The sequence below is a fragment of the Bombyx mori genome, chromosome 15, assembly GCF_030269925.1.
Source record: "Bombyx mori chromosome 15, ASM3026992v2".
NCBI classification, from domain to species: domain Eukaryota; kingdom Metazoa; phylum Arthropoda; class Insecta; order Lepidoptera; family Bombycidae; genus Bombyx; species Bombyx mori.
Window position 1 is genome coordinate 10,468,900 of NC_085121.1, and position 27,416 is coordinate 10,496,315.

At 35.5% G+C, this 27,416-nt stretch overlaps 2 protein-coding genes across 2 annotated transcripts in view; both read right to left on the reverse strand.

Annotated features, from left to right (window-relative positions):
- LOC101739015 (cyclic nucleotide-gated cation channel alpha-3) overlaps positions 1-14,312 on the reverse strand; it is a 92,630-nt gene extending 78,318 nt beyond the window's left edge. Inside the window, exon 1 of the mRNA XM_062672612.1 lies at positions 14,237-14,312. The gene's annotated coding sequence lies outside the window, so the exon portion shown is untranslated. The remainder of the gene's footprint in view (positions 1-14,236) is intronic.
- LOC119629550 (uncharacterized) lies at positions 794-1,816 on the reverse strand. Its single transcript, XM_038015674.1, has one exon. It carries the CDS (start codon positions 1,814-1,816, stop codon positions 794-796), a length of 1,023 nt encoding a protein of 340 aa, XP_037871602.1.
- Positions 14,313-27,416: the final 13,104 nt, after the last annotated feature.

The window sequence follows — 27,416 nt, forward strand, 5'->3', positions numbered from 1 at the left end:
GTAGGACTCATCATCATTAAGCTCCCAGTTTATCCCGCTTAGATTAAAATCGCCTAATATAATCGTGCTACAATTTTGGTCAAAACCTACGCTACATTTGTCTAAATAATTATCGAGAGCTGTGACCGTGACGGGGGGTGGCAGGTAGACTGCACACAGATTAAGTAACTGAACATTTGAATTACGACTTTTAATTTTGATCCACACGTCCTCACAGTCACTCTCCCATTCAAACATGCGCCACGCTACAAACTGTTTTTTTACTGCGATAAGAACACCGCCTCCCCTTCTCCTAAAATTATACATAGTTGAGCTCTCTCGGTCTCTTCTAAAAACCTCATATCTGTTGTCAAATACCTCCAAATCTAAAATACTACCATTGAGCCACGTTTCAGTAAATATTATAATATCATAATTGTTTAGTAACAGTTGTTGTTGAATCTCCACAGTACTCAGTCTAAGACCCCTAACATTTTGATAATAACAAGATAAACTATTTAATGAGATCATATTCGTAAGCTGACAAGCGCGAACTGCAACTTGACAAGAAATCAATTTGTAATTAAACAAAAATATTATTATTTTAGACAAGGTCGGGTAAATAAAATGAAGTAAAGAATCAATCAAAACAATACTTAAAATTAGGTGAATTTAGCACATTCGATGAGTTAAGTATAGAATAAAAAATAAAAATAAAATATTTACAAAATACAATATGCTGAAGTGTAATTAAACACTTCAACAAAATCGAGCACATTAAGTTACTTAAGCTTTTAACAAATTCGTTGTTTATTCACTCTAATAGTGATAAAGATTCAACTGATTTAATTAACTTGTATTCTGAAGATTCTGTTTTGCGCATATAGACATTACCGCCTTTGACCCACACGAACTTATAATTTAGGTCCTTAGCTTTTGCTCTAGCAGCCGCATGAACATTTTTCATAGCAGGTGTCAGGTGCTCGCAGACGTAGATAGGACGTCGCTCGCCCGCTATTCCCAGGTGACTGGAGTTGAGCTTGTCAGCTTTGGAAGTAACCCTCTTGTTGAACGTGATGGTGGCAGCCAGGAACTCGTCGCGTACTCTAGGGCAGCTAAACTTGACGAAGACGGAGCGGGGGCGTTTGTTCTCCTTGCTTAACTTGGATGTCCTCTTGCAGATATGGATGTCAGCTTCATTCAAATTATAATTTATTGTATTAGCAAGTTGCTTTAATGTTGAGTTCAGGTTTTCAGACTTAAATTCGGGTATACACTGTATTTCTATGTTGCTTGATCGTGAGTACTGGTCGATCCTAGACAACCGGGAGCTCAAGTCCATAATTGTGGATTTTAAATCTTGGTTTTCAGATTCCAGGATGGTGATTATATTCGTTTTGTCACTGAGATCCTTTTTTACCTCTTCATATTTTACCTGTAAGTTACTCAGAGCATCATCAACACGACTCAGACGATTCAATACTTCAGTGCTTTGTAGGTCGAACTGGCGGAGAATGTTTGCTCTAAATTCATCCAACAAGGTGGACACCTCTTCACGGATCATTGAGCGGAAATCATTTAAGCTCGTATGAGTAATAACAGCGTCCTTCTTGCGCAGAGTCACATGATGTTCGTAAACGTCAGATTTAGGTCTCTTGACCACGCACAACGGACAGATCCACGATGATTTAACGTCAGCTGAAAGGTCTTTGAATTGTTTTTTTCCAGGTCCATCAATACATCCGTAGTGGTGTGGAATCTTGCATTCACAACATTTCAGTACCTCAGTGGCAGCAGCTCGACTGGAACAGCAACCGTATTTATGCGTAGGAGACATGTTTTATTTTATTTTTCGGTAAAGTGACCAGTATCGCCGGATAGCAAGCAGTGCACAAAATCAGTCAAACGTCGCTCAGTAGCGACCTCTTTTGATTGGTAGCACTATTCAGCATTCACCCGATAAACGTCAGTAGATGGCGTCTGAGCATAACAATATTTTGGGTTTTGCAACGAATTATTTGATTATTTTGAATATAATTTCTAAAGATGAATATTTTTACTATCACTTTTCTTTTTCGTCTTAAGACGTACTTGAATGCACAACAACACAAATAACACAACACTGAACTGGTTCACGATGACTTCTAATAATTATTTTGACGGGTAATTAGGTTATTAGTTGCAGTTCGCACCCTAAGAGCTCACAAATTTTTTAATTCCGACACATTATGGTGAGATAACACTTGATGATAAAAAGGGACAATAGTCCTGACTATTCATATTGTATTTAATGTAAATAAAGTGGTTATAATATTTTAAAACTAAAAAAATTGATTCCTATTAAAATAAAATAAGCCTATCTATTAAAATATTTTAGTACTACCATACTATAGTCTACCAAAATAAGGAAAGTAAGGCGGTAGGACCTTTGTGAGTCTGCACGGGCGGGTACCACCACCCCGCTTATTTCTGCCGTGAAGCAGTTGCGTGAATGCGTGAATGCGTTTTGGTTTGAAGAGTAGAAACGCATGACTGCTTCACGGCCGTTGTAACTATACTGAGACCGTAGAACTCATATCTCAAGATGGGTGGCGGCATTTACGTTGTAGATGTCTATGGGCGACTTAATATCAGGTGGGCCGTGAGCTCTGCCTACAAGAGCAATAAAAAAAAGCTCGTCCACCCATCTAAGCAATAAAAAAATGTATTTTCTGTAGTTATTGACATCTAATTTAAGTACTAAATTTACTTTTTTATATAGTGCAATAATTTAAATTGAAAAATATAAATTTTATAATAATATATTAGACAATTCGAAAACAAACACATAATTTGTTTGTTGACGACATTTATGTTTTAATCGAATTTTAATGACTGTGTAAAACGCTGTTAAAGTATAATTAAGTTCAATGGTTGACAAATAAAAATCACGAATACCCACTCGTTAAAGCAAATAGCATTATATTCAAACACAAAAAATTTGAGAAATCGAAAGTTGGTTGTGTCAACTCGGGCAAACAAAAAAGTACGCAGTGAAAAGATTTTCATTATTTTCAAGTCCCTTCAAGAACTACCGAGGAAAAAACCCGCTTCGAACCTATTTATTTCCAAGCAATTTTCTTAATCAATTGGTTCAACGAATTTGACAATTTTCCGTGTCCACAAAATGCTATAATTAAATTAGATTTAAACAAAACCTGATTGTTTTTTTATTTAGAAAGGCCTTTTTTATAAACATTTAAAGCCGTTATGACTTTACCAATATTTCCGAATTATATTTGCCAAAATAAATCTTATTATTTAAGATGGCTAATTAAATCTCGAATGTTCACTTTCAGGATACGTTGGCCAAATCATACAGCCCTTTGCATGAGTGCATTAAGATGATGACCAGCTGGCAACGATGGCTGGTCGTTCAGAGACAAGTGACGTCTGTCGTTAACTCTACTTATTATGAACTACTACCAGTCTACTCAGAACATATCGCCTAACACATTGTGGCTTAATAATGCAATTATCAATCATCGTCTATTTATTATACTACATGCTCGCACATCCTATGTCCAAAAGTAGCATCAAAGACATATAGCCTTATTTCCTCAGGTTTAAAAACTATACCGAATTTCGACAAAATCGTTTCAATGATTTGGGTGTTAAATCGTAACAAGCAAATAGAATCTTTCCTATTAATAATATTATTTGCTATATTTTAACATCTAAAAGTTGATAACATTTTTTCGCAACGTCTGATTTTAATGAAACAAAATTGAGCGATATATACTTGTAATTTTTATTTATTTATTTCATTAACTCAGATAACTTGGTAGTAAAGACTAGGTGTGTGACTTAAACGAAAAGAACAGAAAATAATCCTCGATAAGAAACTAATAATTAGGTTTAGGTTATGCCACTCTACTTTAATAACCCTCTTTCTACATTTATTGCTTTACTTCAATTTACAGACACTTAACTCTAATAAATTTTACACCATTGATTTCATTTGATGTTGTTGATATTACCTTGATGTTGAATCTAAATACATAGCTTTTGCCTACGAGAACCTGGTGGCTACACCACGGCATTTAGATTATAGCTTATAATTTATAGCTTAGAGAATTTGTCGTAACCTGTATACACTGTAAACATGTCGTAAACATTTAATTCCTCTCGCGATGTCATTGCTGTGGAACATTTTTTGCTCACGTAAAACTATTGTTACAGCAGTTTTCAATTCCACACTGCAGCAGCGCTAGAACGAAATACCGAGTATTCTCTTTCGGTTCAACATCAATTGTCTTATTTTATCTTTTATTGTTTTCATGTTATTCGTTTACCTTGAAACATTAATCTTTAAATAAAAATGAATTGCTGTTCGTTAGTCTCGCTAAAACTCGAGAACGGCTGCACCGATTTGGCTAATTTTGGTCTTTAATTATTTGTCGAAGTCCAGAGAAGGTTTAAAAGGTAAATAAATATGAAAATTGGAATTAAACAAAGTTTAGGTCTTTTATTTATCGATTGAGACACTACGAAGTCTGCCGGGTCAGCTAGTAGATAATAAAAATGAGGATTTCGTTAAAAATGAATTTCGGCAATTTGTTTTTTTTTTGTTTGTCAGCTCGGCTACCTATTTAATACGTATTTCATTATTCACTTGACAAGTAAAGATAAATATCATAGATAAATCAACAATTGGTTTTAAGTAATTAAAAAAATGGCAACATTGATAAAAAGGTTACCCATTATTAAAATCTATACTAAAACAGATACATTTTCACCACCTGTCCGAAGGGAGCCGAAGAAAAGATACCAAATCATTCACAGATTAAACAAACCTAATAATTTAGAAGTTAATGATTTTAAAAATAGCAAAGGTGTTTTAAACATAGCAAAAAATGATTAAGTAAACAATTAAATAGACCAATAATTAACATATCATAAACAAATTAATAGATTAATCGTATTATTTGAATCGGTAATTAAGAATGAAATTAATTTATAGAAAATATTGGAATTTAACTTATCCAACAAATAGTTCAGTATAACTTAAAATGTTCGTCAAACGTGCTTCTCGCTGGTGAGCAACGGCTTGGCTTGTACCAATCTCGTGACTACAAGTAGTCAGTGCCAACAGTGACTACTTGCGATCATAGTTTGGCCATACGATTCGTCTACGTTCGATGGCAATAATTTTTTTAAACATCATCAATGTCTCTATTGATTATTTTCCTGTTCACTTATATCGCTTAATCGACACTAAGTTTAAAATTAAAAAAACTTTTACTAAATATATTAATAGATATAAATATTATTGCTTATCGCGTCTTGTCAATTTTATGCTTGAACTAATTTCTTTGCCTTAAGACTAACTTTTGCTTGTTACTGATATTTCAGGCAAATAAAACACGAAAGAATACACGAACACAATTATTCATAAGCTACTCGCAAAATGGTTTGAGATCTTAATTCATATCTGCCAGCCTTTGTTATTTAATGAATTCAGTACTTTATAAAAGTAAACTGTCACAGCAAGAAACTTTGAATTCAGAAAACAGGCTTCATCATCATCATCGTCATCATCATCATTAGCATCATCAGCATAGAGCAATCCAATGCTGAACATAGGACTCTCTAACTGCACGCCACTAAGCACGATCCTCGGCTTCTCTCATCCAGCTATTGCCAGTCACTCTGCATAGACCATCACTTCACCGAGCCTGAGGGCGTCCTGCGCTACGTTTTCCAATTCGCTTAAAAATAGGCTTAATAATAATTAATTAAATATTGACAAATGTGTCTATCTACCCACACATGGTGGCGCGTAAATATATACGAGTTAACCCCACCAATCTGCCTATTTTCTGCCGCGAAACAAGTGTTTCTTTCCGATTTGATGGTTGGGACAGCAAATATATAATCTAATTTACGGGGTCGTATTCTAAGCAAGCACAGGTAGGTACTATTAATCTGCCTATTTCTGCCGCAAATCAAACATGCCTTTAAATTTTATATTGAACAGAAAAATTGAGGCTTGAACCCTATATAAGTATATCTTAAGGTGGCCGATGATATTCACTTTGTCATATTTGTGGGCTTCAATCGATGTGAACTCGCTCACACGTAATAAAAACAGATAAAGGGATTCCGACTCATGTCGATACTCCGATAAATAAATAAAACCCGAATGAACTCGGTTAGATATTTACTTGAGCGAAAAAAAAAATGGTTCGTACTTTTATATCGTTTACATTCAAAATGAATAACCATTTCGCGAGTATCATAATTTAATTATCAAAAACATAGTCCAGACGACCGCAAACGTCCACAAAGTTATCAAGGGCGACGGTGCGGCACACCCCGACCGGATATTGAGCGCCATGAAACTTTTACGTCCTTTATCCACACACCTATTATACGCGCGTCATATTTCATCGAACACCGAGCTCACGGCACACAAGATCATTTTTATTATACTCCAAACGGACATTACGATCACGTCATAAAATATTCGTGATCTGTCTATACTTTTCTTCCTACTCAAATAATTTTCTATTAATTACTTTGATTGACATAACACTTTGGGACATTATGTTTTGTGTATTGTTTCTTATTTATTTTGATATTAATTTAATTTTGATATTAATAAACTTATTGATTTAATTAAAACTACTTTCGAGGCTTAATCTGGCTTTTTTATTTCATGAGCTTCTAGAATAGAAGTTGAATAGAAAAACAGACGCTTAGACTCAAATATCGACGAATAAAAGTTGACTGTATCTGTAAAATATTTGAAACTTCGAAAAAAAATTTAAATGACAATAAAACGACTAAACAAAATGTAAATTTATTTTTAACTAGCGACCCGCCCTCGCTTCGCTTCGGAAACATTAAATTTTATTATTGATAGGCGAAGCCCGCCATGTTGCGCGCAGTACGACAATAACTGCGGGTGACGCCGCGGGGCGAAACTAGTCTAAAAAAAGTAGAATCAGTTACTCCTCATATCATTATACCTATTAGTGAAAGTCTCATCAAAATCGGTCCAGCCGTTCCAGAGATTAGCCGGAACAAACAGACAAACAGACAGACAGACAAAAATTGTAAAAAATGTTATTTTGGTGTATGTACCGTATATATATTCAAATGCATGTAGTAAAAAGTGGTTATTTCTATACTACAAACAGACACTCTAATTTTATTTATATGTATAGCTGATTATATCTATAACTCGCGAATATTGAAGAAAATCCTACAATTAACTGATTTCTTTCTTAATATTAACTATTGTGTTTGAAATTAAAACAGATTCACAGGTTTGCCTTACCAGTAATCAAATGTTGCGAAATTCATTAGGCCTTATTGATTAAAGCGCTGTATATTGTAAAGACACAGATTGTAGGGCTGACACGTAGTGACAGCACGACCGCAGTATCGATAGTCGATATGGTCTCGCATGATCAATTATTGAGGACGCATTTGGGTTACAATTAGCCCACTTAGCTTACGTGCGGCCCCGTTTTAATCTCCAATTAATATGTGACACAAGCAAAATGGACAAATTGCCTTTCGACCTTTGATCTCTCATTGTACCAAATATAATTCAACATGAATCATTACGTAACTCCCTCGGTGACAGATCTCGGAAATAAATTATGACATTTTGTAGTTGACATCCATTTAATGATTTGGAAGCTTACCTCGAATTCATGATATGATAACTTTTTTTTTATTGCTTAGATGGGTGGACGAGCTCACAGCCCACCTGGTGTTAAGTGGTTACTGGAGCCCATAGACATCTACGATGTAAATGCGCCACCCACCTTGAGATATAAGTTCTAAGATCTCAGTAGAGTTACGACGGCTGCCCCACCCTTCAAACCGAAACGCATTACTGCTTCACGGTAGAAATAGGCAGGGTGGTGGTACCTACTCGTGCGGACTCACAAGAGGTCCTACCACCAGTAATAAAGCAAATTATAATTTTGCGGGTTAGATTTTTATTACACGATGTTATTCCTTCGCCGTGGAAGTCAATCGTGAACATTTGTTGAGTACGTATTTCATTAGAAAAATTGGTAGACGCCAGCGGGATTCGAACACCGTTGCATCGCTAGATACGAATGCACCGGACGTCTTATCTTTTAGGCCACGACGACTAGTGTTCCACTATAGCTTTTGTTGTAAACGCACTGACACAACATCAGTAAACACACTAAAAGATTCGTGTCGCCTACGTATGAACGAACAACAACGGATGTTGGTTCAAAAGTGTTCGATAAACGATCTGTGGATAAGCGAATCACATATAACGAGCACATATTGAGACATTGAACATTTTGTCACGTAACCACACGTCGGCTATCCGCGCCACTATTATGCCGATTCCAGCGCAATACGTACCTACCACGACGTGCCTCTCTCAACGCGGTACGCTCTTCAAGTATCTAGTACAATATTCGGACCTAGATTTTTCTTGCTTACGAAGCGCTCTTGAATAAATACAAATTTACTATAGATTTATTTTGTTATTGCATCGAGGTGACAACCCAACTGGTATTTATTGGTTACGGGAAACCGTAGACGTCACATCGTAAATACATTGTTTTGAATGTTTTGTATATTAACATCAATGTGAAAATAATTAGATCTCACCCTCAAATTAGATATCTGTTCCCAATTCTAAAACATCTGTGACCTAGGCCCTATAATACACATAGCCTTTTAACTTGTTCGTTCTTAAAGCGAAGTTCGTCATTTACATTTATATATTTTGAAAGTATTTTGGCTATCGATTCTTTACTGGTGGTAGGACCTCTTGTGAGTCCGCACGGCTTGGTGCCACCACCCTGCCTATTTCTGCCGTGAAGCAGTAATGCGTTTTGGTTTGAAGGATGGGGCAGCCGTTGTACCTATACTGAGACCTTAGAACTCATATCTCAAGGTGGGTCGCGGAATTTACGTTGTAGATGTCTATGGGCTCCGGTAACCACATAACATCAGGTGGGCCGTGAGTTCGTCCACCTATATAAGTAATTAAAAAAACTTCATCCAGCGAATATAAGAATAAAATAAAAATATATTCCTTGTGTCTTTTCCATGGCGTGCTCAGCGAATTTAAGCTTTCATTACTCATAGAACTTGGGCAACTATAAAAGTCCATTTTCGTAGCTATCCGAAGTAAATTATCAATAACTTCGATGTTCAGGTTTCGGGAATTTAGACTGATATCTATATAGTGAATTTGAATAAAAACTAGCGGACCCGGCTGACTTCGTAGTGCCTCAGTCGATAAATAAAAGACCTAAACTATTATATAACATAAACTTAAAACAAAGAAAAGGACTGGGGACACATCAAAGGGAAAACAAAATTGTTATTTTTATTTGATTCCGAGCATTTTCATATTTAAACCTTCTCTAGACTTTCACAAATAATTCAAGACCAAAATTAGCCAAATCGGTCCAGCCGTTCTGGAGTTTTACTAACGAACAGTTTATATAGATTATCAAGTAATTATCTTTCATTATATAACAGAATTGAAACCGCGACCTCGTGTTTCTAGGTGTGTGACGATATTCATGTTACGATATTTATAGGCACCGACTCTAAATGTCCTAGTAGGACTAAAATGAAAAAAACATATACACTTTTTCAAATACGTTTTTTTATTACTACGTCATTCAATTCAAGCCTTTATTTTGTAAATTAATGGCTGCGTATCGAAACAAAACCGCCTGCCGTGATTACCAAAATTTGAGCAAAACTATCACAGCAACGATAAAACCTGACAGGTCATTATCGCCGCCATATTCGCTGCCAAGCCGTGTAGCGGACAATGTCATACGAAGCAACATTTATTTATTTGAGCGTAAGAACGTTTATCGCTTGTCAAAACTCGCGGTGACGTCAGGAAATTACTAATGTAATACCATTTTTGTACATTTTCGTAAATCGACTTTATGCGAAAATGTCGTTACGATTGCGTAAAGGAAACACGTGAAAATTCAATTAACATTCAAGAAATACATTTTTTTTAAATATCTCTAAAAACATTGAAGTATCAGTTTCTATTTTATAGTTTTTTTATTTTTATTGCTCAGATGGATGGACGAGCTCACAGCTCCAGTAACCACTTAACACCAGGTGGGCTGTGAGCTCGTCCACCCATCTAAGCAATAAAAAAAATGTATGTCAAAAATACTAAAATCAAAATAATAAACGAAAGATAAAGAAATATAAGTTGTTTTAATTACGTACACCGTAAGTTTGCGGTAGAAATCGATTTCATATTTTCAAAGAACTCGATAAAGTTTGTCCGTTTCCAGTTTTGTCACTCAAAATGTTTTATTTGAACAAGGCCTTGTTTCTCTTTGTTCAGGGCTCAGGGCTTGTGATACCAAACATTGCACGTCATTGAACTTGTTTGTTGTGTCAACAATCAAACAAAGAAATCGAAATTCAGAAGCAGATTTATTCTCGCACCTGTTTTATTCACCCTCAAACGTGAAAGGGCGACATTCGATTTTATTATCGGAATAACTATTTTCATTCCGATAATTAAATCTAATGGCGCTTGGTAGGAGACGATATTGGATATAGGACTTTTAAGGAACAACCATAGAGTATAACAGCAATGTAAATAGATAAACTTAATTTCAAACGAATGCTCTACGGTCATAGCTGACATTGTGATTTGCCTATTCCGTTTGTATTTCAAAAGGTAGCTGTCAATGTCAAAAAATACCGCGAAACTATTCCTGAAAAAAAATTAAAGTGAACAACTATCTTTAAAATTATTTCATAGAAGGGTAACTATATCATTGTATTCATAAAAAAAAAAACGCTTCGTTCGGTCTGGGTAACAATTATTTTAAAAGATGTACATAAGAACTAATAGTACGATGCAGACTAGTAATTGCGAACATAGGAATAATTCATTGTCAGCGATATATTGAACTCCTATGTCATGCGTTCGGGGGCTATAATTGTCACTTTATCTACGATCGCCGAGCTTGATAACGGTTAATTTATCGAATTTATGAACTGGTCTTGTTCTACATTTTATGTAATCGTTCCTAGTTTGATATATTAATATTGTTTCAACAGTGTCCAATGCAATAAAATTTCGAATAATATCATACCTTAGTGATTTTCAAAATATTAAAAATCCAAATATTTGTTTGTTATCATCCCCGTATTTCATTGGTTGCCCCAACATCGATCAATAAACGATTTCGTATAACAAATTGCAATTAATCAAGGCATTTGTGATTCAAGCCGAAACATAAATTTACGTCACAAACAACTGTACAAATCGAATCAATGCAAAAGGGAAATCCTGCAGGAAAGGGAAACCACAGAACGCTACCTTAATGGTCCCTTGAATTTAATGTTTAATTTACAATAAGTCGCTTGCTCCTACATAAATAATGAGTGTGACTTCTAATGAATGTTTAATGCTTGCTTCGGTAATAAGGGCAAAATAATAACGAGGTCGTGGGCTAACAAATCTTCTGCTCACGAACATATTTAAACTAATTACAGTCTCTCTGGAAACAAATGAATGTAGCAGCAGATAAAGTCAGGTACAATAGATTTACGAGTAGCCTTCGTACGACGCAACTCATCAATTTCCTCAGGACACACACACTGACTCGGTATCCTGTTAATTAAACTATTCCACCAAATTAAACTAGCTATATATTGAGAGAAATTTGCGGTTTACCATCCACTTTGAAAGTGCCACACATTTAACGAAACTCGTAGCCTCATGAAAAGTATTGTTTTCGGGAATCCATTATCCGCGACCGGAACATTAACTTTCGAAGCAGAAACGATTATATCTTTATTAATAAACTATTTCAGAAACGTCTAAGCTAAGCTCTGCTTTCGTAACAAGTTTGAAGTTATTGAAAAACGATAAGTATACAATAAACTCCGAAGCGGAAAGTACAATTTACGTGCACACGATCCATATTATGGTCCATAAAGAAGATGTACATATAAATCCGCGAAACGATGGAGTATAAACGATAGATAACTTAAAAAAATAACTAGATCTTTCTTATATAGCTGAAATAAACTTTTATCTGTAAGTTTAATGCTTAAGTGCAGACAGCGTGCATTCGGCATTAAGTTTTTCCCCCTGTGAAGTTTTTTTAATTTTATTTATTTATTTATGTATTTATTTATTTTATGTAGTAATTACAGGTAAATCTATATATATATAACTAATTTATCAATATAATAATGGTAATTAGTTTTGTTAATATCGCAACTCTATTGGTCTGCATATAAATAATTAAATCTCGGCTCCAAATTTGTCCCGGTAACGGTTAGTAACTGCAGACAATTCGCCCCGGCAAATTATTTTCTACGTCTGATATCTCCAGGCTTTATTTTCATCTGTTGATCCGACAAGACAGATAGCCCGGATCCAACTGGCTCTAAGTAAACGTTCTACTTGACATCTTTGTTCGTTAATTCTCGTGGATTTAATTTTAGTTAACAAAATGCACCTCTTAATACTTAGTTCAACTTTAGAAGTTAATTTCGTCGAAAGAAAAACTTCAGATTCAATTAGTTTCACGTGAATTTTTGAGCGGCACTCAATTCATAAACTTAAACAAGAAAAAGAACTAATCTCGCAAACTCACAAGACTGAAGTAAGCTCTGAATAAAATAATTTCGTTTGGGGAATTAATGCAAAAATATCGTTATATTCAGAAAATCAAAATTAACTTTTTTTGAATTGCTTAGATGGGTGGACGAGCTGACAGCCCACCTGGTGTTAAGTGGTTACCAGAGCCCATAGACATCTACAACGTCAATGCGCCACCCACCTTGAAATATAAGTTCTAAGGTCTCAAATGTAGTAGTAGCTCAAGTATAGTTACAACAATAATATAATTATATGGTAAGTATTGTAAAGGGCTTAGAAATGGGACTACTATCAAGTCATATGGACGCATCAATAACAAAAACTGAAGTAATCAGTAGATGCAAGCTGTTATCGAAATCGGCTCGTCAGTCAATTAATTATACAGAGCATTAAATTACCATTAAGAAAGGGCACTTGCAGACGAATATTAAATAAGAAAGTGTGTTCTTTTTTAGTTGCGCGGCACGCGACCACAGACAACGGATCGATACGACGTTCTGCTAAGGCATGTAGACAATTAAGATATGTAAAGGTTTTAAAATTATACAGGTTTTATTTTCAACAAATTATTCAAGAAAATTTATGTTAATAACTAAGTTTCAACAACAAAAATAAGCGAATCAAACCGTGCGCGCTTGATGGGATACTAGAGAGGACCTTAGTGAAATGGTGAGAGAGACTTTGGTTTTTCTGTGTTTTGTATCGTATTTCCCACAAAGAGGACAGTAAGAAATTGTTCTAGGTGATCCCGCTATCAACTTTTCCATCGCAACGCCCATCACTGGAGCAGAATTCATCAATTTTTCCTAGAACCACTCCACCGCAATGTGTTTTCAGTGATCATCATCTTTTACCGTGTATTATCTAGCTCCAAAATGATTTTTACTTCATTGTACTATATGAAATGATCCTTTTCATACCAGGCCCGAGGAGAGTTCTCTGCGATAGGCATCGGCTTTGCTGTGTCCCTGAAATGACTAACGTCCATAACTGCGATCAAACACCATTAGGCGGGCTGTATGCTCGCCTGCCTTCAACGGCATTTAAAAAGTCACAAATGCCGTAGTGAGTCCTCATCATTACCGCTACCTCACTGTATGGAACATTTTCTTAATTTGATTGGCAAGCTGTTACGAACGACGGCCTGTTTGCAATCAAACCTCGAGGAATACTAAGTCTTACACTATTATATCAGGATCGGAATCAATGATAAGTCTAGTAAGATAACCTGAGAGGATTATTAACTATAGAACGATGATAGATATATGACAGTAGTGGGTTATGGAGGCTGACGTTGATAACTTTAACCCTCAGACACAGCCCACTGAGTTTCTCGCCGGATCTTCTCAGTTGGTCGCGTTTCCGATCCGGTGGTAGATTCTGCGAAGCACAGCTCTTCTTAGGGTTCGTGTTAGCAATGTCGTCAGGTTTGAACCCCGTTAGCTCACCTACTAGTTAAGGTAGTAGGCTAGGTAGGATAAAGCCTACTAGGCTTAGGTAGGATAAAAAAAAATATAACTTTTTATTCTAATTAACAGCTAGTCACAATATTATCATATCAGCTCCTCTGGCCAAAAGTATGTAGTTAGACCTTACCTATAAGACTGTGCCGGCTGGCGCCGAGGCTGGGCGCGGGCGGCGAGCCGGCCGCTCGCAGCGCGCCCAGCGCGCCGCCGCCGCCGCCGCCGCCCAGCGCGCCGCCCTCCAGCGCGCCTGTACCAAAACAATTGAAAAAATACTACAAAAAAAAACAAAAAATAATATTCTCCTAAAATCATTTACATACTTCGAATACAGTGCAGCTCTATAATCGATATCGTCGAGTATTTACTACAGCGGTACTTTACTAGAGTACTTGATTATGACATCCGTCAAATGGGACTTCGTAATTGGAATAGAGATTAGATATATTTTTTGCTTTGAAACTATAAAGTTCTAGAATTAGCTTCACACTATCCTCCGAGCAATATAACTGGTTTTAATTCAAACGCTTTAAAGAGATGATTTCTTATTTACTATCGTGCAGTGGTATGGTTCTGCCTCCAACATTGCCGATATTCATCACCTACGGTGACCACTTTAGACAAGTGGATGTCTAGTTCTAATGCCATAAATAGAAATTAAAACTAACACATACAGCTTCAATACAATATCATACACTCATTGCTAATCCGGGATTTAGCTTACAAAAGTCGACTGAGCAGTCACCCGTAATGGCGACATAATCATATATAACGTAGTGTATTCACGAATGCTCACCATCGGCAGTCTGATAGCAATGCAATCTGACATGGAAACTGACATATACTGCAAAGAATTTCAGCCGCCCAATTCCATGCTTATGCAAATTATCTCAGAAATTTAACAAGCAAAATCAATTTAAAGTTAAAATTAATTGATTAAACTTATTCTTGTCCAATTAATTCTATTCTGTTTTGGTACCTAAGCGAAGCGAATAAAGATTTGTTTTGGTTAGGCTTAGCAATTTGGCAACCTCGTACTGAAATTAAGTTCCAGGTGAGCTCGCCTGAATAGCTATCACCATTTTGTCTACTTCAGCAATCACTGTTTATTTTAGCAGGTGGGTGGTAAGCATTCATGCTCTTTACAGGACAGGACAACCGTCATACAATACAATTGAGGCATCGACCTCATGTATTAAAGTATGAGACTGCAACTATGTGGTGCAGTTAGAACCGGTATACTCTTAACACTAGCAGTAACATCAAGTGCAAATAATAGAAATAATGTTTATCTATAAAAGCTAAGAACGTCGACAAAAATAGTATGAGGAAATTGATGGGTCTTCTCGACTTCCAATAACGCGTAGTCGATAAGAGCTTAGGATATAATGCGGTTAGAACGACGCGCCAGGGAGTCGTCACCTTGCTTTACACCCCCTAATGGGAACTTCCTTTGATAGTACATATCTATTTTGTATACAATTACAATACATATACAGATACAATCGGATACTTTATATGTAACTAGCGGACCCGGCGAACTTTGTTCCGCCACACGGTTTGTTTCAAACACATCAACCAGTCAACTTCAAAATTCTACTATAATTAACACAATTAACCATAAAATATATTACGTTTAGCTGTCAGTTGCGTTTTGTTATAGTTATCACATTTTATGTCAAGTCCCACGGGAATGTGATAAAAAATATCCTATGTCCTTCTCCTGGTTCTAAGCTACCTCCTCACCAATTTTCAGCCAAATCAGTTCAGTCGTTCTTGAGTTATAAATAGTGTAACTAACACTACTTTCTTTTATATATATAGATATTCACAGAGCATCATAACGAATATCAGTGTTGAGTCGAAGTCTCAACTATCACGTAAATCTCACGGCTCTAGTACTTAAAACGTGGGAAAGCTTCACGGTACAAAACGGTTGAATTGTGATGAATGGTCTCACTAATTATTTAGCATTACAATTATCCAATTTTTGATCTTTTGATTTGATTTACAGGAAGTTTTACTAACTAATAACTCTGACTTCTGACTCAAATCATGTATTCTAAATCATACTATATCATTAATTCAAGTACGTATTTAATTGTATGACTTAAAATGAAACAACTTTTATTCATAACGTTGTTTATTTTTGCAACTGGCATTCAAATATCCCAAATCCCAAAAATAGAAGATCTTCAGAAGCACGCGTCCTGGCACTTAAGGTATCGTTAGTTTATGAAAATAAACTCCTCCTCCTCCGTGCGTCGTATTCCTCAGTTCTGAGGGTCGTGACCTTTACTGAGCACTTTTGTCAGGACTATGTTCTTCCATTCACTTCTGTCCTCCGCGCAGTGGATAGCGACATTGATGCTGGATTCCGAAGTCGTCTTAATCTGATCGGACCAGCGCATGAAAATAAACTAAAGATAGCTTTTGTGTGTCTTAAAGAATGCGTATGATTTAATGTTTATCTCTCTCACTACATACACGAAGTCAGCTCCGTAAACAGTTTTAGGGGTTTATGCAAAAATAAAAACAAGGGAAATTCCTTCACCTATCTTCGTGAAAATAGCACATTACATGGTTTGTGGAGAATTAAGTGTGTACTAAAATTTAACGGAGTACACATAACGACGAACTCACGTTTTTTACTCCGCGAAATGTTTTTTGCGTATCTCGTTACAAAATCAGCACATTTAACCGCAAACAAAAACATCGCGAGGCCATGTCCAAAAGTCCAGTCCTTTGGTTTTATGAAGCGTGTTAAGTGAATTTATTGCTATAATTTTTTCACATTCCTAAACGTATTGTTTCAGGCCGTGTTCGAGAAAAATTTTATGAACATTGTTATACATACTTATGAAGGCTATTTGGTAGCATGTGTTTGAAATAATTTCGTTTTATGAATTCCTTTCACGTTTACCTCGTACCATCGCTCGCGAGTTTTCACGGGGCCTATATATTTTTTATTTAATATTACATATCTATTTAATTTATTATTAATTTAATTTTTATTTACCAATGTGTCGTCTACTTAACAAAACATTGGGTTTTTACTTTTATTGCTTAGTTGGATGAACGAGCTCACAGCCGACCTGTTGTTAAGTGGTTACTAGAGCCCATAGACATCTACAACGTAAATGCGTCACCCATCTTGATATATAAGTTCTAATGTCTCAATATAGTTACAAAGGCTGCCCCACCCTTCAAACTGAAACGCAATAATGTTTCACGGCAGAAATAGCCAGGGTAGTGGTACCTACCCGTGCGGACTCACAAGAGGTACTACCACCAATTACGTAAATTATAATTTTGCGAGTTTGATTTTTTTAACAGAAGTCAATCGTGAACATTTGTCAAGTACGTATTTCATGAGAAAAATTGGTACCCGCCTGCGAGATTCGAACACCGTTGCATCACTACATACGCATGCATCGAACGTCTTATCCTTTAGGCCACGACGACTTCAAATAAATCCAGCATACATTTTTTTTATTACCGTTCCACAACATATACATTAGTTTGATTTTTTAAATCAGTGTACATAACAACAGATACATTGTCATGTTATACACAATTACTAAATTCGACAAGAGGTACTATTGCAGCAGACCTTAGAACTCATGTCTCAGGGCAGGTGGTAGCATTTACGTTGTAGATGTCTATAGGCTCCTGCAACCAATATGAACAATTATGAACAATACAAAATAGTTCTACAACATAACTTGATTGTAGGATCATATTATTTGATATAATTTATGATATCAAACAAAGACAAAAACCAAGTGAATAAAGTTATACATATATGTGAGTTAGCGAGACAATACACTCGATGAAAAAGCAAAATATGATACGTATGTTATGTGATTCCATTTAGCCATTTTCAAATTGTAAATTTTACCTTTATCTTTTGTTAGTGTAACTCTCAGAATCGTTGATGACTTATTTCAATTTATTGAAATTTTAATAAAATCGAACAAATTGAAAACATTATACTTTTATTCTAATGTAATTAACACGTAAATCTTAATACCCATCATTCGTATAGATTAAGTGCTAGCCGGCGCAGATCAAAGTAATATTTAATAATTTACGACTTGAACTGTACAAGAATATTAATTTGTTTAAATGTGCGAACTCGGAGCCGTTTTAGATTATTAAGCAAAAATATTGAGCATTACGAGGAGACAGTTGGTAGTGAGCCGTCGGAGTTGCCATTTTACTCCGATTATTAACTTTTAAATTTATCGAAGCGCACTACCGAGAAGTTCAGGCTTTCGTACTGTTAGAATCGCGCCTACTTCTTAATAAAACTCAATTTACACTCTCAGGACAGTTTAAATAGACTGCAATACCAAAAGAAGTTGGTAGTCAAGGCAAAAGGCTACTTACTCTCTGAAAGAAGATAAAGAAAAAAACATTAGTATATTATCGTGGCCTGATCGATAAGATGTCTATAAATTCGATCCAAACCGAATGCGCTGGGCTTCGAATCCCGCAGGCATGCACCAAATTTTCTACGAAAAAATTAGATGTACGTGTTCACGAATTATTTCCATTATGAAAAAAATAACATCGTGTAAAAAATTAAAACCCGTTAATATTTAATTTACGTAATTAATGGTTGTAAGATATCTTATGAGCCCACATGAGTAGATACCATCCTGTCTATTTTTTTCTATGCAGCAGGGATGCATTCTTATTTGAAAGGTAAGACAGCCGCTGAGATTATAAAATAAAGACAAACCTCATGCCTCAATATGGTAATAATATATGGTACGAGTCGAAAATATGTTTTGTAAAGATCTTTCTAAATTTTATTTTAGAAAGTAATACAAAATTTGTGCATCCGTTCCGTAAATACGTATTTCATTTAACTTTAAATATTTTTACTTAATTCAAGAATATCAGATGAGGCTCAAAGTGCTTCTAAATGTTTCCAAAGATTGAGGTCTGAGACTCTTGTGAATTTCTTATGAAGAGTTACGGTTGGAGGGCTTTACGCAAGAATTTCGAAAGGTAAAATAAACAAACCTCCTCCTTTGTTTTAAATAACGTTACCATCATTAAAACATGTAAATTTCTTACTGTGATACGCTCGGTCAACTTTCACAAATTTTTACAGTATTAATAGTCAACCTATTTTCTGCTGTTTATTTTCTTATAGGAAACCGAAGTAGGAGAGTTCACGTATAATTCAGGATTGATCGATTACTTCAAAATTCTTTAAAAATGTGATAAAAATGCGAAATTCAATCTTGTTCGAAGTGCTGGATGATTCCGTCCTAAGCAACCGATACTGGACACTAAGAAATACATTTTAACCTAAATAGATGAAATTATAATTTTGGAGTAAATAAAACTGATCCACAATATCAATTTCAAAAGCGCGCCAATATTGATGGCCTCACACTATTTTAAAATAACAGATGGAAATTATATTCTATCGTACATTACATACGCGTTCTTTGGGCCTAACGCAATTCACTGGTAAGTTATTCTCCTCATGAACGTTATTTAGTTTCCCTTTTATGTTATATCTCTAATTAGTTTTCTAATTGTAATATAGTTTTGTATATACCTAATCAAAATCTTATTTTAGTCAGTACTAAATAACAAACAGCTATAAATCGAACAAGTACAGAACTAATAAGTTCTCGAGCAATTCATTTAGACGCCTAGAGCCATTAGCGCTTAAATAAGCAACAAAAAATAGTTGTTGGTTGATTAGTGAGTGCAAAGTTTTGTCTACTATCGGGCTTGGAAACCAGCCAAAAACGGTTAATAACTTATGCTGTGCTAAAGGAATTTCAATTGTCTCGAGATACAGGAATATTCACTGATTACACGAGTCAAAACGTATGAACACATAAATACATAATATTATAACGATTGACGCCATAACGTGTTGTATGACATTTAAATATTTTTTTGTATCACCGTTATATGACCAGGTTTTTAACAGAATTATTTGAGCACCAGCAAATAACTCACCATAAGTGATAAATATCAGAGCCTTCCGATGTGAGATTTTGACGAAACTAATACTATATATATATAATATATAACTGAAAATAATCCTCTAGCTTCCTATAGCATACGGGTACGCGGCCCTGAATATACAAAGACACTACTTTCATCGAAATAAGACTCAACCTTAGTAGCGATTACTTCCCGTTGCCATTTTCTTCCCAACTTCCTCTCAAATTTTACGAATAGTGAGTATTACGCACTATAAGCCCACCCGGAGTGGTACGTACCACCATCCTACCTCTATGAATTTCAACCGTCAAGCATTCATATCTGTCTGAAACGTGAGATTCCTCACCTCATATCTGAGAGATACCACTTGAAGTTGTGGTGTTAGCCGCGTGGATCGTTAGCTGCAGTCTGCTGCAGCACTGTATGAATATATATCTTTGAACCTATGAAAATTTGAATCCAAGTTTTTAAAATAAACTGATGATGGCACTGATGGCACTGGTGGTATTAATTATCACAATTTATAATTGTGTTTTTAACTAATTAACATTTCATTCTAAACAGTGACATTATTTACCTGCTGCATGCATAAAATTTACTATGATATTTATATATAGCTCTAGTAATTGGTATTTATAGTTATTTTTTTGTTTGTTTATTGGTTAATTATTATAATACTTGACGAAATATGTTCATTTTAGTGGCAAATGAGAGACGTTTTGTTTTGTTCACAATCGCGATCTTGCGGACCGAATGGTAAACAGTCGACGTCGCCCAAAACTCGTCATTTAGGATTCTCCCGATTCACTAACGGTGCTTTGAGGTACCTCAAGCACTGGTCACGAACTCGTCGCTTGCGACCACGGGCTTGGCGAGAAAATTAACCCATATACACAGCCCACTGAGTTTCTCGCCGGATCTTCTCAGTGGGTCGCGTTTCCGATCCGGTGGTAGGTTCTGCGAAGCACTGCCCCTTCTAAGGTTAGTGTTAGCAGCGTCGTCAGGTTTAGGCCCCGTGAGCTCACCTACTTGTTAGGGTTACACTGAAATGGCCTCTCAAGTCTATCAGCTTAGGTAGGAAAAAAAAGTTATGTTTATCATAATAGATGACAGTAATACTAGATTCCTAAATCTATACAATTTTCCAAAGTTGTTATTGAATGACATTTTGCAATCACACGTATATGTGATGTTTCAATGCTAGTTAAAATTCAGATGTCCGGGTTTTTTTTTATTGCTTAGATGGGTGGACGAGCTCACAGCCCACCTGGTGTTAAGTGGTTACTGGAGCCCATAGATATCTACAACGTAAATGCGCCACCCACCTTGAGATATAAGTTGTAAAGTCTCAGTATAGTTACAACGGCTGCCCCACCCTTCAAACCGAAACGCATTACTGCTTCACGGCAGAAATAGGCAGAGCGGTGGTACCTACCCGCGCGGACTCACAACAGGTCCTAGCACCAGTAAAAATGTGTCTGTAGCAATTGTATAAACATTTTCTTATGAAGTAATTTATTTATAATAATAAAGATCTAATTCTTGTTACTGTAGTTTATAGGCATATTCGCAGCGCCGGGTGCTGGGTTTTATCAATAAACTATTTATATAAGCTGTGCATTCGAAACGGATGTCGCTCATATCCGGAACGAAGCGAATGTTGATTAAAGTATAAACTAGGGACTGACTCACGCCGCCGCATACGAAGGATTTCACTTCATTAGAATATATACTGCATATAATTTCTAATTTATATGAGTTACACGTTTTATGTCATCTTTTCTATTTTTAAGCTATTGCATAGGTTTTTTCGCGGGCCTTGAGCGCGGCGACCGAATCGTGAAATTCCGTAACGAAAAAAGCCTAACACCCCTCACTCCGCCTATCATGTAGCTCGCGTTCAACACATTCACACGTTGCTTTTGTGAATAAGCGCGTTTCGTGACGTCACACTGCATGCGCATCATGAAAAGTCTGCCCATCTCTCTCTCGCGTGGTCTAGCTTATGAGTGTGAAGGAGACAGTTAATGTTTTGCTTTTATTAATGTTTAATATAGCGTGGTCTTGTTTTAATATTAAATTATCATTATCTTATTATAATTGTATAAGTTGATAAAAAATGCTATGCAATAGCTTTACCGCAGCAGTTCCCGAGTGCCACACGTTTTTTTTTCTCAATATTATGAGCATCCAATCGGACATTATCACTATTTTTAATACAAAAAGTCACGATATATACATAAAGAACTAGTAATTCAACTAAAATATGCTTTTCCAAATATACTTTGTGTCCCAATCTTCTTTTTGTATTAAATAGCTAAGTTAAGCAAATGAGCCCATGGTACAGCTGATGTTAAGCAGTTTCGATTTTATCTCCATAAATACGAATTTAATTATTAATTCCGATTCTTTCCCTTTTTATTCAATTTACGTATTTACTGATTTTAGGGCGTTTTGTGAACCTTCACGAGTAAGTTCCGCCACTATCCTTGGCTATTTTGCTTGCCTTACTCCCAGCTGTCAGGATAAAAATTAAGGGGTTGACAATTAGGACATTATGTAACAAAAAGTGAGGACAGTCGTGTGGTGTGACTAAGGCTCAGAGAAATTGGTATGTATCGTTTAGGTTGTTCTTATCACGAAAATGATACAAAGGGCGTTGGCAATTAACGAGCAGGTAAAATTATCGAGCAGGTAAAATTATCCATAGACAGTCCGAATTTTAGTCTTCAAAACTTGTAAATACGCCAACCTATCTTGAAAACTTCGTTCGAGAGATTTAGGCATCTGTGGAATATCTTGTGTTCTATAATGGCTACCGTCACAGCGTCAAACTAATTAGATGTAGTATAAGTTACCACCACTCAGGACGGGATTTAAACTTAATGCCGCTCCTGGGCACCGGAAAAAATTCCGCCTCAATATTGAAATTTTACTTAAGCTTATAGTTTATATATTTTATTTAGCAAAATGAAAATATCAAATTTATTGCAGAAACTTTATTATATGTTATATATTCCAAAAGCATTCATACATATTTGTTTTTTTTATCAATTATAAATTTGACACTAAGTGTGACTCATAATTATAATTAAAAAATATATATCCAGAAAATAGAAAAATCGATTATTATTTTGAATCTCCAAGGAAATAGATTGATTAAATCATTTTAATTATTATTATTTACCAAAAGTGTCAAAACTATAATTCACAAATAACGGATGAATGAATGCCGCCACAGTTATCGCGCAATGAAACGTAAATAAATTAAGTTTGTTTTTGACTCAACAAGGCAACTAGTACTATTGCTAGATTTTGACAAACAACAACACGCTCACAGATGACTATATTTTTTTTTAATCGTTGGAAGCTGTAAGGTAGAAAAAAACAGGTATACGATATTTAACTGTGGATTTAAATAAATAAAACATAAAATATAATACAATTCCGAGATAAACCTTTATCCCGTAAGCTTGATCTCATTGACTTATGCTATGCTTTGCAAATGCCAATGTTAATCACGCAAGTTATCTCCAATATTCAATGGTTACTGGTAAATATACTTAAATGGCTATCTGTAGTTCAACGTACGGGCTTTTCTTAATTAAATTGCCGCACCAGCAATTATCAGGCCGGATATTAGTTTCTAAATGGATCAACCCCATCAATTTCAATTTACATCTAAACTTTTAGGTTCATTAATAAAAGTGTTGACAAGCACTTTCAGCAAGACTTATCGTAGTTTGAAAATCTGAGCGAAAAATTTAATAATGTAGAAATTAAAAACTACATATGTATAGTTAAAATAGTAAGCGAGTCGTAAATATAATTAGAAACTATTTTAACCGTTAAAGTCGAGAAATATCTTTTATTTCAAGTGAAACATAAAGCAAATAATGTTTATATGAAAATAGACAGTATTTAACACACACAATATTCAAATGTCGACGAATAACATTTAAAACTGAGAAGTGTTCGAAAAGTCAGATATAATACAATGAAGAGATTAAACTCAGTACTTGTTACCCAAAAATATTCAAATAAACTACGAAATTTATCGACCACAGTGAATAATAGTGTTTGCTCTCCAAACTAAAAATAAGTTTTCTCGAAATAAAACAGTAAATAAATTGCAGGTGTTCAACTATTTTCGTTTTACAGTTCACGAATGTTGGTAACAAACATAAACGTAACAGATAAACGACTGGATTTTACAAGTGAACGCAAAAGTTTTGTTGGTGCGCCTCGACTTTATCCCCTTCCTGCATACATAAAATTGCTTTAGCAGTTCAAGGTAGTAAGAGTCGATACTCGAAAGATCGAAGAACCATGCAAAGTAATGTGCGACACAAATATCATACAAGCCGAGAATAGATCTTCAGGATCAGGTCAGGGACGAGATCGTGACGTAAATGTGACGCAGAAAATAGTAGGTACGGACATCAAACGATTTACATTGAACGACTTTATTGGACGTAGAAAGGTCAGATAAATTAAATCTTTAATACTTAACAAGAAATAGCGATAAGAAAGTAATATCGATGAAATCTCACAAGATAGCTTCCACACATTTATTTACTGGTGGTAGGACCTCTTGAGAGTCCGCGCGGGTAGGTACCACCACCGTGCCTATTTCTGCCGTGAAGCAGTAATGCGTTTCGGTTTGAAGGACGGGGCAGCCATTGTAACTATACTGAGACCTTAGAACTTATATCTCAAGTTGGATGGTGCATTTACGTTGTAGATGTCTATGAGCTCCAGTAACAACTTAATACCAGGTGAGCTGTGAGCTCGTCCAGCCATCGAAGTAATTAAAAAAACACTAGATGATGACCGAGCCTCGCTCGGTTTTTTTTTGATAACGCTATCTTGTTGTGTCTTTAAAGCGGTTAGTTGCCCTCAATTAAGAAAAATAGTATTATTATTCGCCAATCGATGTCGGGAAGAGTTGATTATTGAAAACACGAATAAAACAACATTTTCTGAAAATAAATCGTAGCTAGATCGATTTATCGCCCCCGAAATCCCTTGTATACTAAATTTTATGAAAACCGTTGGAGCCGTTTCCGAGATTCAGATTATATACTTATATATTATACAAGAATTGCTCGTTTAAAGGTATAAGATATTTAAAAAAATACTACAGTACAAAACTATAATTTTCATTATGAATTGTACACAGCCACTAGCCGTAATTACGTTTCGAAATATTCAATTATAAAAACGAAATTTGAACATATGAAATGAGCGTAACCATCCCTGGTCTATTTCCATTTTACGAGTGGGAATGTACTCTCAGTGACAGTGGTCGTAAACATATGTAGTTTACGACGAGTACTGCGTATTGCACAACCGGGCAGCGGCGCCTATCCACGGCCCGCTCTCAATATTATCCACCCTTGAAATTATCATTATTATGAGCCTCACCTTAACATTGTGTTTGCTTCTCCACTTTAGCTACACATGTGAACTTTTAGTACTTACATCATGCAACAGAACGTCAAGTGATATAAAAATAATCCTGAAATTATAATACTAAATTGAAATAGTTTTAATTTTTTACCCTTAAATTAGGTGTTTAGTTAATTTTTTTATTTATTTCTTAATCTAATTGCGTTATCAACAACAGACCAAACCATGATAAGTTAAAATTCATGAAATTCGCCTATTTACGTTAGTGAAAATTTTATGGCTTTGATACTCATTTTATTTATTATATTGAAAATGAATAAATAGTCGAAGATAAATCACACAAGGCAATCTAGTTTCAAACCAATTTCCTTATATTATTAGAACGCGATACTAATAAATACACTATTATACGTTTAAGTATATACATGTATATGTAGACTTTAAACACCTAGACAAAGAGTAAACAAAGCTGTTCATCCCACGAATGCTTGACCGATTTTGGAGTAAATCTGCGGTGTTCGTCCCAGTAGGTGGCTAACTCACCCCTAATTACTGGTCATCGAAATCAAATATAGGTACATTAGTATCTATACGGCTTTGTCTGAGTTTACTGAGTGCTGACTTTTATGTATGTTTTCAGTACCCGGGAGTAAAACTTAAATTTGAAGTGACTAGCGTATGTTTCTGTTTATATCTCAATTATAAGAAGAAAGAAAACGATACTGAAAACAGTCAATGTCAAGAAAAAAAAATCGTTGTAACTGCATTCCACGGCATAAAAAATATTTGGCAATTATTACTTTTTTTTTGTCGGAAACAGAATCTCCTATGTCATCGTCGCGCTCGATAAGGATTCGCGCGGGACTGCTGAAGCAAAACCCAAAAAAACTCTCCTGTACTAATTCTGGAACTGCCAAATCCTGTTTGAAAGAGAACCGGGAGATACAGGAAGATCGACCACGATCAGCACTGCAATGAACACGCTGCCAACGACGCCAGACCAATGGGGTATTCGATGGAAAAGAGGGCAATACAGCTAGAGTCCTGAGATATACAACTGGACCAGTGTCATCCACTCAGGTTGTAACGCCATACATAGCCAACCAACCGAACGCTTACACGGACTTAGCTTCTGACAGCAAACTTGCGAGTCGATACTTTTACATGAGAATTTTGAAAACTGTAATGTTCACAGTGATGACAATATTTTTTTCATTCAATTTATTATTGGTCGTAAGCCTTTATTTATAATATTCATCAGCATTGAGAAAAAACAAAATTCAATTTCATTTCTTAAACAAGTAGTGACAACAAGCCGCGTTAGGAATTTGAACATTGCAGTTAAGATGTATTTATTCCTCGATCGCAGTCCCTATATTGGAAACTTCGTTTATTTATTTTTCGATGCACAGGAGTACAAGTCGAAGTCGAAATAATATAATGTAAACATTAAATTTAAAATGCGATACATTTTAGTTTCCTTCTATAGATCTTTGTTTTCTCTGTGAGTATACGTCATTAATGTGCATCATTGACGTCATATTATCACGTCAGAGAGTCGTTGGTGGTTGGTTTTTTATTTTAATTAATTCTCCTTCATATGCGGAAGAGTATATGGCCATACCATCTGATGGCATGGTATTTACACTTTAAAAACCAACAATGCCTCGGGAAAAACTGTACCACTTTTTTCGCTTAGATTTTTTATCAAAACCGGTACGTGGCCAAAAAATATCTCTGGTATTGGACTTTGGATGAACATAGCAGTTCTAAGTAACATAGAAGAATTCTGCTCCTAAATACGGGTGGTGCGATGGTAAAGACGACTTGAGAGATCATCTCAAAAAAATCTACAGCGCACTCCCAATATCACTACAAATACACGTGTGTAAAAATAAATTACTCAATCCATTAGCTTT